The sequence below is a fragment of the Myxocyprinus asiaticus genome, chromosome 7 (genome assembly GCF_019703515.2).
Source record: "Myxocyprinus asiaticus isolate MX2 ecotype Aquarium Trade chromosome 7, UBuf_Myxa_2, whole genome shotgun sequence".
Classification (NCBI taxonomy): Eukaryota; Metazoa; Chordata; class Actinopteri; order Cypriniformes; family Catostomidae; genus Myxocyprinus; species Myxocyprinus asiaticus.
In genome coordinates this window covers 41751704-41765505 of record NC_059350.1, presented here as the reverse complement: position 1 = coordinate 41765505, position 13802 = coordinate 41751704, and the positions used below count along the sequence as shown (strand labels likewise).

The window sequence follows — 13802 nt, the reverse complement described above, 5'->3', positions numbered from 1 at the left end:
GTGCATAGTTACTGTAATTGAGTTTCCAAGTTGTAAAAACAAATCATGTCTTTGACAAACTGGTAATTCAATTTTATGAAAGCTCCATATTCTCACTTGAGAGTTGTGAGATCATTAAAAAATAAAAATAAAACCAAAATGACAGCAGTTTCAAGAGTTAAAGCTTGTCAGGGTGCTAAGCGTTACCATTTAACATATAATTTTAAAACAGCCAATGTTACCTTATGTGCCTAGTTCAATAATTTGCAAAAGAATCATTATTAATTCACCTATATGGTATCAACAAGACTGCACATAGATCCATTTTGGCAATATGACTTAACAGTAATTCCCATGAGACATGAACACAGCATAAGGGTCAATATATGTTAAAAGATCTTAACGCTGACAGCAGATGTTAAAACTTTCTTAAAAAACCTTCACATGTATTGAATAAACATATCAGATATACACAGCAGTGAACGTGTAGGGCATACCTTTCCCTTCTCTAGACTTTTTCTTGATGCCTAGATCAGGAGATCCATTTGAAATGTGATGGGGTTTGGGTTTCCGCCCAGCTGAAAGGATGAAACCAAAAAATAATTAACTGAAGTTGTAGACCAGTTACAATAAATCTATGAATACATCTATGACATGTTCTCACATTTTCTTCTCTTGGTGGGTTCTGTCTCCATCACCTCAGGTTCCTGTATAACTGTAACCATCTCCATAGGCTCTGAATCCTCTGTGCTGACCTCCACCACCGTCTCTGTCAGCACGTCAGGTCGCATGGCAGCGTGCAAGAACTCAGAGGTGTTGACACACGGAGGCACAAACACTTCTACACACCAGAAACAGACACATACAAATCATTTTAGAAAAGTCAGTTTTCAGTCTCAAAGTTAGATGTTGAATGGTCTTGTTTTATGACGTTAAAGCTGTAAATGGAGGAAGAGAAAGCAGTGCTCACCTGGGCTCCAGTCTCCACGTAAACTGGAGGGAGAGTCCATGTGTAGAAGAGCTTCAGCAGCCTCAATGGTTTTATCTGAACACTGCACATTAGAGCCATGAACTGAAGCTTCCACTACAATTGAGAAAACACACAAACTGTGTTAATATTTTTGTGAACTCTTTTTAGAAACCTTTCGGTTGCATATTATCAATCAAAATTGTATCATTAGCCTTCTGCATCATAATTTAACAGAATTAAAAGTGTTATGATTTTTTTTTTATTTTATAAAGAGACACTTACAACATGCATTTCAATAAAACATACTGGTAACATTTGTAAATTGTGACAAAAAGCTTTATTACACGCCTCAGTCTAATGGTGTCTAACTCATTTAAATCAATGAAACCATTTAACATGCAAGGTATGTTGATGTATAATTAAATGCCACATTCAATGTAGACTGAAGGTACAAAAGCATTCTCAAATGTAATGTTTTTACCCTGCACAACCAACAGAGGATGCTATAGGGTAAAAAAACTTCAGCATCCGTGGCTACCCAAAAAGCATTATATCTTGGGCAATTAGACTAATTTTTTAGTCTAGTACTCCACACACACACACACACACACACACACACACACACACACACACACACACACAACAAGGTCAACATTAAACCTTTGAACCTGTTTTTCTTATGAAAAGAAATTAACATCTAGATCCACAAATGACAATAAGAATGACAGAATTTAAATTTTTGTGTTCCTTTAACAACAACTTACAAGACTGTAATGGCAAGATTGAGGTGAGAGAAGTGTTTTTATTGTTGCCCACCACAGGCAAAGGCACAAAGGAAAGTCAAATTGCAATATTCAAGTAGTGAGTTTACTAGTCAAATATTTAAAGCTGAACGAGTACTCGATTAATCGTGCACATCCCCAATCTAAATTGAACAGGTTGAATCTAGGGATGTTAATGATTAATAGAAAATAGATTATTTGTCGTTAACAATTTGATCGATTAAGCTTATCGATAGTCGATGAATTCATTTCTGGACAAATGTGTTCAGTAATCATGACAGCAGACATAGTTAAGGCTGTCTATACAGTCACCAGCTTCTAGAGGGCGCTTGGCACTGCATGTCATGTCTTCTCCGGTTCAAGGAAGAAGAGCCAAAAGACGCACAGATCAGAGATGAATCGGGCTCAATGTAAACAGTGTTGGAGTGTTTCTCTATAAATTAACATTTGTTTTCTGCACACACCATGATAGTGTGTTAAAGCACAACATGACAACAAGCACGGTTGATCTCCTTGTTTCAACCCAACCTACAATTACGCCAGCGATCGCCGCGAAGGCACATTCAGCTGACATCTCACCATCACCGGAGAAGCGGTATGTTATGTACCGTATTTACACGCCGTTTTATTATTTCACTTAATTTCCATAAAAAAATCCAAAAGGTCCAAAATATCCCACGATCCACAATGTGAAGTTTTAATAAACTCAGTTATATATCTTCAGTTATTTTTAACAGTAACTCAATAATAGTAATTAAACAATTCACAAATTTGTACTAAACATAGCCTAAATGTATTAAAATACACTGAAGAATATTTTAAGAAACTGCCAATACTTGCATTTTTTAAGGTTATTTATTTATATTATATAAACAGTAAGCTACAAGCACATATTATTTGGAGTCCCCCACGTGCGATATTAATGTTAACAATTAATCGATTGTTAATCAACAATCGATTATGAAAATGTCTGAAATTTGACGTCCCTAGTTGAATCCCACAGAGTGAAGAACGTGTTTTAGCATGGGTGACGAGAAGAATTGCGCATTAAAAGTGTAGTGATAGCTGTTTACTAAATCAAAAGGAAGCTCACAGAAAAATTGTATATTAAAAATGAATAAATAGGCTGCCAAAGAGAGAGACTTTTTTAAATAACTGCCTTTAGGCTTGTTTGTTGACATCCGCCATGTGTGATTGTCATTTTCATATTGTACTTACGAGTTCTACACTTCTCATTCATAAACAAGCTACCTGACAGCTGACATATTCAACCCCCAACAGGCAGTATTGACAGCAGAAGCCCTCCGAGAATGAGTCTCTTTACACAGACCTCCTGTGAATTAATGGGCCTCTCAAAATAACCAGCATAAACAAATGTGAAAGCACAACAGTATTATTCAAATGTTGCAAATGCACATTTGAGAAGCAGAGAATGTGATTCCCAACAGAGGAAGGTGTTAATTATTCTCTCGCAGAACTATTCAGGATAGGAGGTGATGCCACCGAATGTGCATTTATAAGTTCATTTACCGATGCGTAGCTTGCATAACTCCATAACGGCTCTCTGCAAGAAAAAGTGTCTCACATGAAGCGGTGTGGTACTGAAGATGTCACTGAGCACAGTAACCACCCCACCTGACTCGATCTGAATCAATGGTAGTAGCCTTGTTATTATGGATCTGGGCTCTTATGTTCAAGTTGCAACCCATGAACTGCTGAGATCCTGCATTTGCAAATTGTCAAGAAACTTCATGGAGGTTCTTATTCAGCAACAGGTGCTGAGGGACTGATCTCAGACAAGCGATTCAAGCATATAGGCAGATCATCCTCCTCGCTCCAGCCCTGTCTGTTTGAAGAACATACACAGCCACTAGCACCTGTGCCGGTCTATCCAAGCTGTCAATGCACTTCTATTACAACCTGACCCTGCCCATGTTTGGGTAAGTGTGTCCATTGCTGCACACAGGGGCTATCTTTAGGCAGTGGCAGTCATAAACACATACACATGGTGTCCTCTAGAATGGGTGACCCGGCCTGCATTTTGCTCCTGTATTATTAGAGATCTGCCCTTGGATTCAGGATACAAATCTGAAGCCTATATCTAAAAATGCAATGGTTTGGCATACAGACAAGACTGAAAAGGCAAAAAAGTCACCATATGTTTCCTCTCAACCATCCAAAAAATGAGAATGTTTTAAAACAAGCACTACTGCTTAAGGAATTAATTGTGTGTTTAAGCATTTCCCATTATTATGTCTCTTAAGTCTTACAAATCTTGTAAATACAGTTAAGGGACCTGCTAAGATTTGAATAAACTTCTTGAGACCCATGAATTTTTATATCGTATATTTAGTTTAGTAATATCAAATCTTACAAATAAAAAAAAAGTCTAAACTGAAGCCAAAACCTAAAAACTAAAATAAGCAGACTACGCAACGTATATATAAACTATGAATAATTGTGTTCTTGAATGTAAAAAAATTTAAAAACTACAGCAAGTGTTAAATGGCTGAACCAATCACGGTCTTATTCACTCAAATAATATTTTTTAACAATAACTCAGCAAAATCGTTTTCAGTTCACACGGGAGATTGAATACGGTGGTACTATTTGCTCTCACTAAAATAGCGGTCCAGAGAAAAGTAGTGCTGTCCCTCTTCACTTCCGTGTTTACAGTCGTCAGTGATTTCCCTCCAGTTCTTTCTGAAGACGCTCTCAGAGCTTCCTGCCACTCAATCACCGCCCCGAATCCGATTGGCCGCCCGTCTTATCAACGCCCCAAGAATCGAACAAGTCTATTGGCCTGGTGTAAGATTTCGAACAGAGCGCGAATCCTATTGGACGACAACTGCTGTCACTCAAAGTTCAGACCGCCTTGTGGAATAACAATGCTTCCGCCATCAAATTAGCCATAAAATCTATACATTCTCCATGAAACAGTCAAAATCTCGACTCGACACTTATACAGCAAAGTCCCTTCAATGACAAATAATGTCATGTCTAAAGCAAGAATTAAGCATCGTATGTTGCTCACAGATGTGAGAAAAGCACGCTAAAATGTGAGTGTGAAAGAAGAGCGACCACGCTTAGATAACGGGACATCTGCGACATACAAACATTATTTTATTACTCAAACTCGGTGCTTTTGCCATCCTGCTTAACGCCGTACAAGAATCAATGCGTAGTTTCAATGTACAATAAGTTTTTTGCTCCGCGTGTATTTTTATTTCTCCAAAATATACCACATTTCCTTTGAGAACGAGACATCAAACTAAACCTTTCCAAACGCAAAGCTCACAGACATAATTTTTATTAAGGAACACAGCGCACTAATATATAAACTACATTTCACGTATTAGTAAGTCGTATTAAGAAGATAAAAAAATAAATAAAACTCAGTGCCCTTCCGACTTCAGACAGCGTGGCAAAGACGTAGGAAAGACAACATCTCTCCCACTTCCTGGTTTCAGAGCAGCGCACCACCTCCAGAGAAACCCGTTATTTTAACACACACCACAATTACTACGCCTTCAGCGCCGTGCAAACTCAACGCTGTGCACGCCGAGCACAAATAACGCAACATGCACACTTCAACGCTACTTTTCCACTCTCTTAGAAAGCAGATAAGAAAATTAGGCAACGCCATGCAGGTTGCCAACCAAGGTGATCACTTCCTGAAATGCCCTCCATTACTTTGCAGTACAACTTCACGGATATTAACGCTGCGACGCGAGCAGTGCTCCGTTACGCCCAAAACAAGCCCGCACTGACGTGGTTAAAAACGCGGTTTTATATTTTTACCTGCTCGGATAAGTAAATCAAGCTGGTTAGCGGATCCCTCATGCAGCGACGTCGCCATGTTTCATCCAGAGGTGCAGATTCACATTGACTCGCACTAAACGCGTTTAGAGACGCACGACTCGCAGATCACTCCGCCTCCACAGGAAATCTCCACAAATTCAGCAGCACGCCACGAGCGCGCACAGATCCTTCCGCGCCAAACACAGGAAATCCTCCGCGCTCAACGCGCTACGTACAATTTACGTCATGAACAAACGAGAGATTCCCCTCAACCAATTAATTCCTTTCCAAAATAAATAAATAAATACATATTTGATCGCCTTTTCATCTTATGAACATCCAATGTAGAGTTTAAGCAATTACAAAATTAAACAAACGTGTTCTCCACATAGGTAAAACGGCATCTGATACTTAGTGAATTAAATAAGGGAAACTAATGGTTGTAAACACAAGCCAATAAGCCACTTTAATTTACCGTTTCGTTTTTTCCCCACATTCTCGTGTTTGCAGGGTATTTTACACATAATTCTTATCTAGATTTGATAAGTTGGAATCTGTAGAGCCATCTGTAGAAATCTCACCCTGTTGCATTTTAATCATTTTTAAATGAAAATACCAGAAATATTTCAGGACTAATAATTTGGTAGACTATGAATTATCTTTCAAATTAACATTCTGTGCTATACTTCATAAAATGTCCACAAGAGAGCAGTGGAGACTCACTACCAGACAGGGCCTTTGGACAAATTCTCTACATGTGTTCCAAACTATAAATTCATCATAAACTCCCATCTTTAGTCTCCATAACAAGATTATTATAATTTGTTTTATTTATTTTTTTAAGAAAATAATGTAACTAAGTTGAGAGACATTAATTACTAGTTACTGGAACCAGTTCAAGAAAAGCTATTCTTGTGCCATATCATTGATTTTCTGAAACAACTGTGAATACCAGGTTGCCCTGTCTCCAGGCAGCCCAAAAATCAGTAAACATATCAGGGATGATGTTCCAAATATTCTGTGCGCACCAAAATTAACAGAATACAAAACCACTGACATAGACATAAAAGAGAAAGAAAAAAAAGCATTGTTAAATCGTAATGCTAAAATCTTGTGCATAACTATCCACCCAAACTACTTCGGCTTATGCGATTAAGTTGCACAGAAAAGTAAAATCCTAATCTTGGAAATACAGTTCCATCAAGACAATGCATGACATTCCTGTGAGCTAAGGTTCATCTGCATGGCATACATTTCCAGCACCACCAGCAAGATATTTTAATATGTTAAGAGTATGTGTCAATTCAAAGCATTCTTTGAACATTTTTACATTCACCAATGGAATAGGGATTTTGCTGAAGTTAACAAACCCAAGTGCTTTAGAGCAAACTGAGGGCCAGATTAACGGTATTGGTGTTTTCAAACATTAAATGTTTTGTATAGCTAATCAATGTGTGCATTATAAAAATGACTGTGATTGTTTATAATGGCATATGAGGTGGTGACTGCTTGTGTTGTATGAGCAAGACTGAGTATTTATGTGTACTCTCTATACATTAAAAGGTGAAATCTGGATTTTTTATGTTAAAATACTTTCTTAATATGCAAAGACAACTAAATGTAAGCCATTGGTAGGTCGATTCCCTTGAAAGGTGTAAACACTGAGGTGTAAGGCTGTCAAATTAAATTTCGAAATTTAAATATTCATCAAATTTAAGATGAAAACGTACATTTGAATGCTAAAATGAGCATTTGAAATTTGAATGTGTGCCAAGCACTGATGATGACTTGCGGAGATTTCAGACTGATTGCATTCTTGGGCCAAAACAAAAAGAAGTTAATGCAACGAATAAAACAACGCAGCATCCAAAAAAAAATGCATCACTCTTGCACGAGATGCTGGAAAAACAGCGAGACACTGCCCAGCAGTCAAAGATGTCCGTCTAGCGCACGCTTACATACGCGTTCAGAGTGAATGCACCCTCGAGGTCTTCGCCGGTTGTGTCTTGGCTATGCCTTGGGTTGCTCTTATGAGTGTCTCGCTGCATAAGCATTAGGTATGTACATACACTGGCAGCCAAAAGTTTGGAATAATATACAGATTTTGCACTTATGGAAAGAAATTGGTACTTTTATTCACCAAAATGGCATTCAACTGATTACACTGTATAGTCAGGACATTAATAATGTGAAAAATTACTATTACAATTTGAAAAAATGTTCAGAACTTCTTAAACCACTTCAAAGAGTTCTCATCAAATAATCCTCCACGTGCAGCAATGACAGCTTTGCAGATCCTTGATATTCTAGCTGTCAGTTTGTCCAGATACTCAGGTGACATTTCACCCCACGCTTCCTGTAACACTTGCCATAGATGTGGCTGTCTTGTCGGGCACTTCTCACACGCCTTACAGTCTAGCTGATCCCACAAAAGCTCAATGGGGTTAAGACCCATAACACTTTTTTTCCAATTATCTGTTGTCCAATGTCTGTTACTTTGCCCACTCTAACCTTTTCTTTTTGTTTTTCTGTTTCAAAAGTGGCTTTTTCTTTGCAATTCTTCCCATAAGGCCTGCACCCCTGAGTCTTCTCTTACCGTTGTACATGAAACTGGTGTTGAGTGGGTAGAATTCAATGAAGCTGTTATCTGAGGACATGTGAGGCGTCTACCTCTCAAACTAGAGACTCTGATGTACTTATCCCCTTGTTTAGTTGTATCTGGGCCTTCCACATCTCTTTCTGTCCTTGTTACAGCCAGATGTCCTTTGTCTTTGAAGACTGTAGTGTACACCTTTGTATGAAATCTTCTGTTTTTTTTTTTTTTGGCAATTTCAAGCATTGTATAGCCTTCAATCCTCAAAACAATGATTGATTGATGAGTTTCTAGAGAAAGCTGTTTCTTTTTTGCCATTTTTGACCTAATATTGACCTTAAGACATGCCAGTCTATTGCATACTGTGGCATCTCAAAAACAAACACAAAGACAATGTTAAGCTTCATTTAATGAACCAAATAGCTTTCAACTGGTTTGCTATAATAGCAAGTGATTTTCTAGTACCAAATTAGCAATTTAGCATGATTACTCAAGGATAAGGTGTTGGAGTGATGGCTGCTGGAAATGGGGCCTGTCTAGATTTGATCAAAAATGACTTTTTTCAAATAGTGATGGACATCAGCAATGTCCTGACTATACTGTGTGATCAGTTGAATGCCACTTTGGTGAATTAAAGTACCAATTTCCTTCTGAAACAGCAAAATCTGTACATAATTCCAAACTTTTGGCCGCCAGTGTACAAATGTTTTTAATGAAAACACTACCAGTCCAGTACCAGTATGAAGCTAGAGTCCGTGGTAGTACTCATTAGCCTATACCGGTGCCATAGTATGGCTAATGTGTAACTCTATGTTAACATAGAACCTAATTAAAGAATCTATTAAAGCATTTCTCTTCTCATTTTACTTTAAACATAAGATTTGTGAATATGAACTGTCTAAATCTTTTTACTTTATTATTTTACGCACTTTTGTTAACAGCCAGATATGCTCTTTACAATAAACAATGGCTATGACATGTTTCTTACTGGTTAATATTGATTAATTGAACCCTCATGGACGTAGGAGACAATGTCAATTTAAAAATCAAATGTCTTGTACATTTGACCCCCTACCTGAAATAATGTCTTTAAACTTCGCATTTAATCCACATTTTGATAATATTTCAGTGAAAAATTCTTGTTTAGCTTCTTAGACCTGATGACAGCCCTACTGAGGTGCGATCAAAACATTGCTCTGTTTTTATTAAAATAATTTTTATCAGTCCAACATAGCAACAATAGCCGCTTTTCCAAAATCAGGCAGAGCGGTTCCTGTTGCGAGAATGTGCCATTCCATGCTGGTCCGGTTACGGTTTCTTTTTCCACTGTAGTGCTTTAATGTACATAACAAATACGTCAATTGGCGATGGCGTGAGAGGTAAACATTGGAGCGAGTGCGCTATGGAGGATAATCACATATTACTGTATTTGGGCTTTCCCCAGGATTTTACTCCTCTAAAGAACAGGAAAGTCCAATGTCGCGAGAAAAAGGTGAGAGCTTTACCATAATTTCCTGAGGGGTTGTGCATACCACCAGACATGATCACACAGAAAGATAAAAGTTCCCAGGCTAGCTAAAAAGGACATTTACTGACAATATTATGAGTAATATATTGACATATTATTATATGAATTTTAATGAGCTAGCTAGCTTAATAATGTACTATACTAGTTAAACCATTATTTTAAAATCATGAAGACACACCAAACATACACCATTTCTTTTTTTTTTTTTTTTTAAATAAAATTTTAACCTTACCATAGCGAACTTTGTCAGCTTTGTCAGTGAGTGAAAATCAGCTGAGAAAGATGGACATGCTATGTTTTAACAGACTGCGTTTTGAGTTATTCTCACCTGTCTCCACCAGCTCAGTCTCGATCTCCTGCTCCTCGGCTACACCCTGCATCAGGTAGGTCTCATCATCGTATACTAGCACGTGAGCAGCGAACCCCTGCTCCAGCTGTGCACTGGGGACTGGCTCCACAATCACTGCAGGATACTCTGCTTCGCCTTCCACCTCTCCTTCTATTTCTCCCTCAATCTCACACACTCCCTCCTCCTGAAAGAGAACCCGTAAACAGAGACTTGAAGACCAACTAAAACTAAAACTTCAAAATGCAAAGCAAGAAAAGCCCATGTCATTTTGCTACAGGGCTAATCTAAAAAAAAAAAAAAAAAAGTTTCTGCGCTCTTAAATGGCTGAAAAACACCATGGACAAACGTGCCCGCCAATGTTTTGTCTTCCATTAGGATTTCATAAAATCCTTCATAAAGCTATGAAACAAATCAACCAGCTCTGAGCTGAATCCCGCCATTACAAACTTTGATTTGAGGTAAAAAAAAAATAAAAATAAAAAAAAATTAAAAAAAAAGGTACAAGATTGCGTCATTCATCGTTCATTCATAGTTTTTCACCAGGAATGTCACTATTAAGCATATAAACCATCGATTAACAATCTCCGGGCTGGGCGATATATCGAATATTCACGATATTATCGTGATAATTTGGCTGACGGTATAAAATTAAGCAATATCATGAATATTGCAATGATTTTAATGTGCTTTTTATTTGGCCATTAAGTTTCATAATAAGCGCATCAGTAAACTAATTTGACTAGTAATCCTTCTGGGTAGCACAATCAATCAAAATAACATCAAAATGGCAATATGGTCATATTCGATTATAAAATTGCAATGGGCTGCAATAAGAGGAGGATAAACATGGTCTGTGTACGCTTCTGAATGGGTTGTGTCTAGAAGGGATCCCTCTCTCGTCAACTTCTCACGCATGCGCATTCTGTTAAGATACTTTCGCCTGTGCTCAGCATATTAATGATGGAAAGCATTAGAAACTTCAAGAATATCAATAATATAACATTATTATTATTATTATCATTATCAAAGAGTGACTATTTGCACTAGGTGTAAATACCTGCAACATAGTGTGAATATTTGCACTGAAATAGTCAGGTGGAAACAAACGAATTAAAGACAGACTGCTCCTTGAGTGTCTCTGCAATGGCTTAGTGTGATAAGACGGTATCAATGTGCTTTTCTATGCAGATGACTTGGGTTCTAATCCTACTTTTGACCCAGTTGTTTTCTGTCTCCACTCTTAATATTTTTCTTTAATACTACTTATAATAATAAATAAAATAAATGTAAAGATTGATTTCCTTGCAGTGATAGGTTGGTGTAGGGTGTCTGTGGGACTCTAAATAAACAAAACTGCAGTGATGCCCTGTTAGTATTTAATTAAGGGTGCAAATAGCCTCTGCCTTATTCTTATTCTTAAGAAAGCCTGTTGTTTTCTTGAAATCTCATATAGCATCCCATGTTTCTTGGATACAGTAATATTTTGATATAAGTTCATGTTAAGGCACACATTACTTTAAATCTCAGATTTTTTTATTGTGACTTCATTGACATTAATAGTTATTCATGAATTAAAAAGTGTTTGTGATGAAAAAAACTAGCTACTGTTTAAAGAAGTTTATCTCTTTTAGAACTGGAAAACGTCAAACAAATCTTGTGGAGATTTTGCTTGCTTCCGAAGCTTGCACTCCTTTCCAGTCGAATCGCAAAGAAAAATGCAAACAAATGTGTCCCCACTCAAGATATACATCCACTGAAGTGCGGATGCAATCTTTGTTTATTAAAATATCAAGTTACATCTGAGTGGATTAGAACCCGGGACTTCTTATATTACCACTTGACCACCCAGTCAGACTCACAACAGCTGAGCTGATTGATGTACTTCTCCAGTGACCAACAATATGTCACGACCGAAATTAGCAGATGTAGAGCTAAAGTTATCAAATATATTATGTGAAATATTTACTTGAATTGATCATCAAAACTGACTGTTCATCAAAACAGACAATTAAAATAATCTTTAACGAGCGCTCCTCTTTGTTGTGCGACTTCAAATTAACGTTGTGTAAGAATCTCACAAGATTGACGAGAGAGGGATACCTTCTAGACACAACCAGGTGAAGGGGCTTTTCTGTGCATGCGCAGGACTCGTGTGTGTTTTTACCACTTTTAGAGCAGACCACATGCATTGTGAAAGAAATAAAATACTGAATGTCCAAACATTTGGCAATTACAAACTTTAGTAACTGCTACAAATTATTATACAACTATAAAAAGGCAGCACAGTATAACAGAAAATGAGTGAACGACAGCGCTTCACCAGATGCGGTGCATTGTAAACTACACACTGCACTTACGGTGTCATAATAAAAGCTCCATGTGTAGTGACAAAATAAAAGCTCCAGGTGAAAGTGTCAAAATAAAAGCTCCAGGTAAAGGTGGAGTAAATAGGAAAGAAATATATTACTTTTAAATAAAACAAATCTAATCCTCAAAATAATAATATAATATTATAATAATAACTCGACTGGGTTCCACAGTAATAATTTAGTATCATGCATTCAACCGGATTTTCTAAAAATAAGTGTAGTTTTTGCACACCTTGTTCCTTTACAAAAAAAAGTTTTAGTAAAAATATCTGAAGGTAAATAATGTTTTTATAAGCTACTATGCATCGTATATAAAATATAAATATAAAAGTGCATATCAATGACAATGATTAGATCTCATTCTCCCCCTTGTGTTCATTTAGTGCAAAACTGTAGGGAAACATGCCTTTTTTATTTTTAAATAGATTTTTATTTAATGCCTTTAAAATATTTATTCTACTGCGATGGCTGTTTGCATGAAATTACGGTTCCACTGATTTTAAAAAAAAATAATTACTTTTGAGCCATTTCAGAGCAAATACATAATTATCGAGATATATATCGAAAATCGTCAATAGGCTGAAAAATATAGAGATATAATTTTTGAAGCCATAACGCCCAGCCCTACCGAGCTCATGGGAGGAATGTCTTTAAAGATTTATAAGTAATTGTTAAAAATTAATTCACCTATAGAAAAAATGAATGGGATTTTTACTTCCGGAACCCGACTGTTGTGCTCTTTTCTAATAAACAACATATACAGTATGCTTGTGGAGATGGGGTCGTGGCCGAGCAACGTCTGTAGAGAGCGAGGCTAGGAGAGGAAGAGCGGTAAGGATTGACACCTGTGTGAAATTATCTCTAAAAGCTGTTTTGTGCTGCAGTGAGAGCTGGAGAGGGATAAAAGGGCATTCCAGACCACCGGAGGGGAGAGAGAAAGATGCACGCACCAGTGATCGTGTGTGTGTGTTCATTTATGTTGTACTGAAAAGCAAACCGTTGTGTTACGCTGAAAAGTGTAATAAATAAAGACTTACGCTGGATTGTTTATCCGGCTCCCACTTCCTCCTTCACGAGACAGCTAGTGATCTGTCACAATGTTACATATATCCTGTAACATATATTGTAAACTAAGTATTGCAAGTTGGCTGTCAGGGGACTGCAGCAACTTAGTCTTAAAAAGACAACCATCGCCATAAATTCTGGTCCAATTTTTAGCATATTCTATCACAGATACGCCCACTTCAGGAAGAGACAGTAGGTGTTTCTCAATGCTAAGAACATTCTTGTGTTCTTGTGAAAATCAGTCTTGCCTAACTACCTTAAAAGAGCAAACTTGGAAGACATTAGGACGTAAAACGCATCTATGCGAGTTTAGAGATGTGCTGCGATATGTAGATTCAATCACTTCTAACTATTTTCTTATAGAGG

At 37.3% G+C, this 13802-nt stretch overlaps 1 protein-coding gene across 11 annotated transcripts in view; it reads right to left on the bottom strand.

Moving 5' to 3' along the window:
* Nucleotides 1–13802, bottom strand: part of LOC127443395 (ETS-related transcription factor Elf-2-like) — a 39470-nt gene that overhangs the window by 3502 nt on the left and 22166 nt on the right. For 8 of the 11 annotated variants that reach the window (XM_051701955.1, XM_051701950.1, XM_051701957.1 and 5 more), the window contains 4 exons: nt 9982–10186; nt 950–1063; nt 644–820; nt 477–557 (listed from right to left, as the gene is read on the bottom strand). In XM_051701955.1, the coding sequence (XP_051557915.1) occupies nt 477–557; nt 644–820; nt 950–1063; nt 9982–10186 (577 nt within the window). Of the gene's footprint in view, nt 1–476; nt 558–643; nt 821–949; nt 1064–1713; nt 5179–5532; nt 5689–9981; nt 10187–13408; nt 13483–13802 lie in introns of those variants that run through there. The other 3 variants (XM_051701962.1, XM_051701961.1, XM_051701963.1) reach the window with 3 other exon arrangements.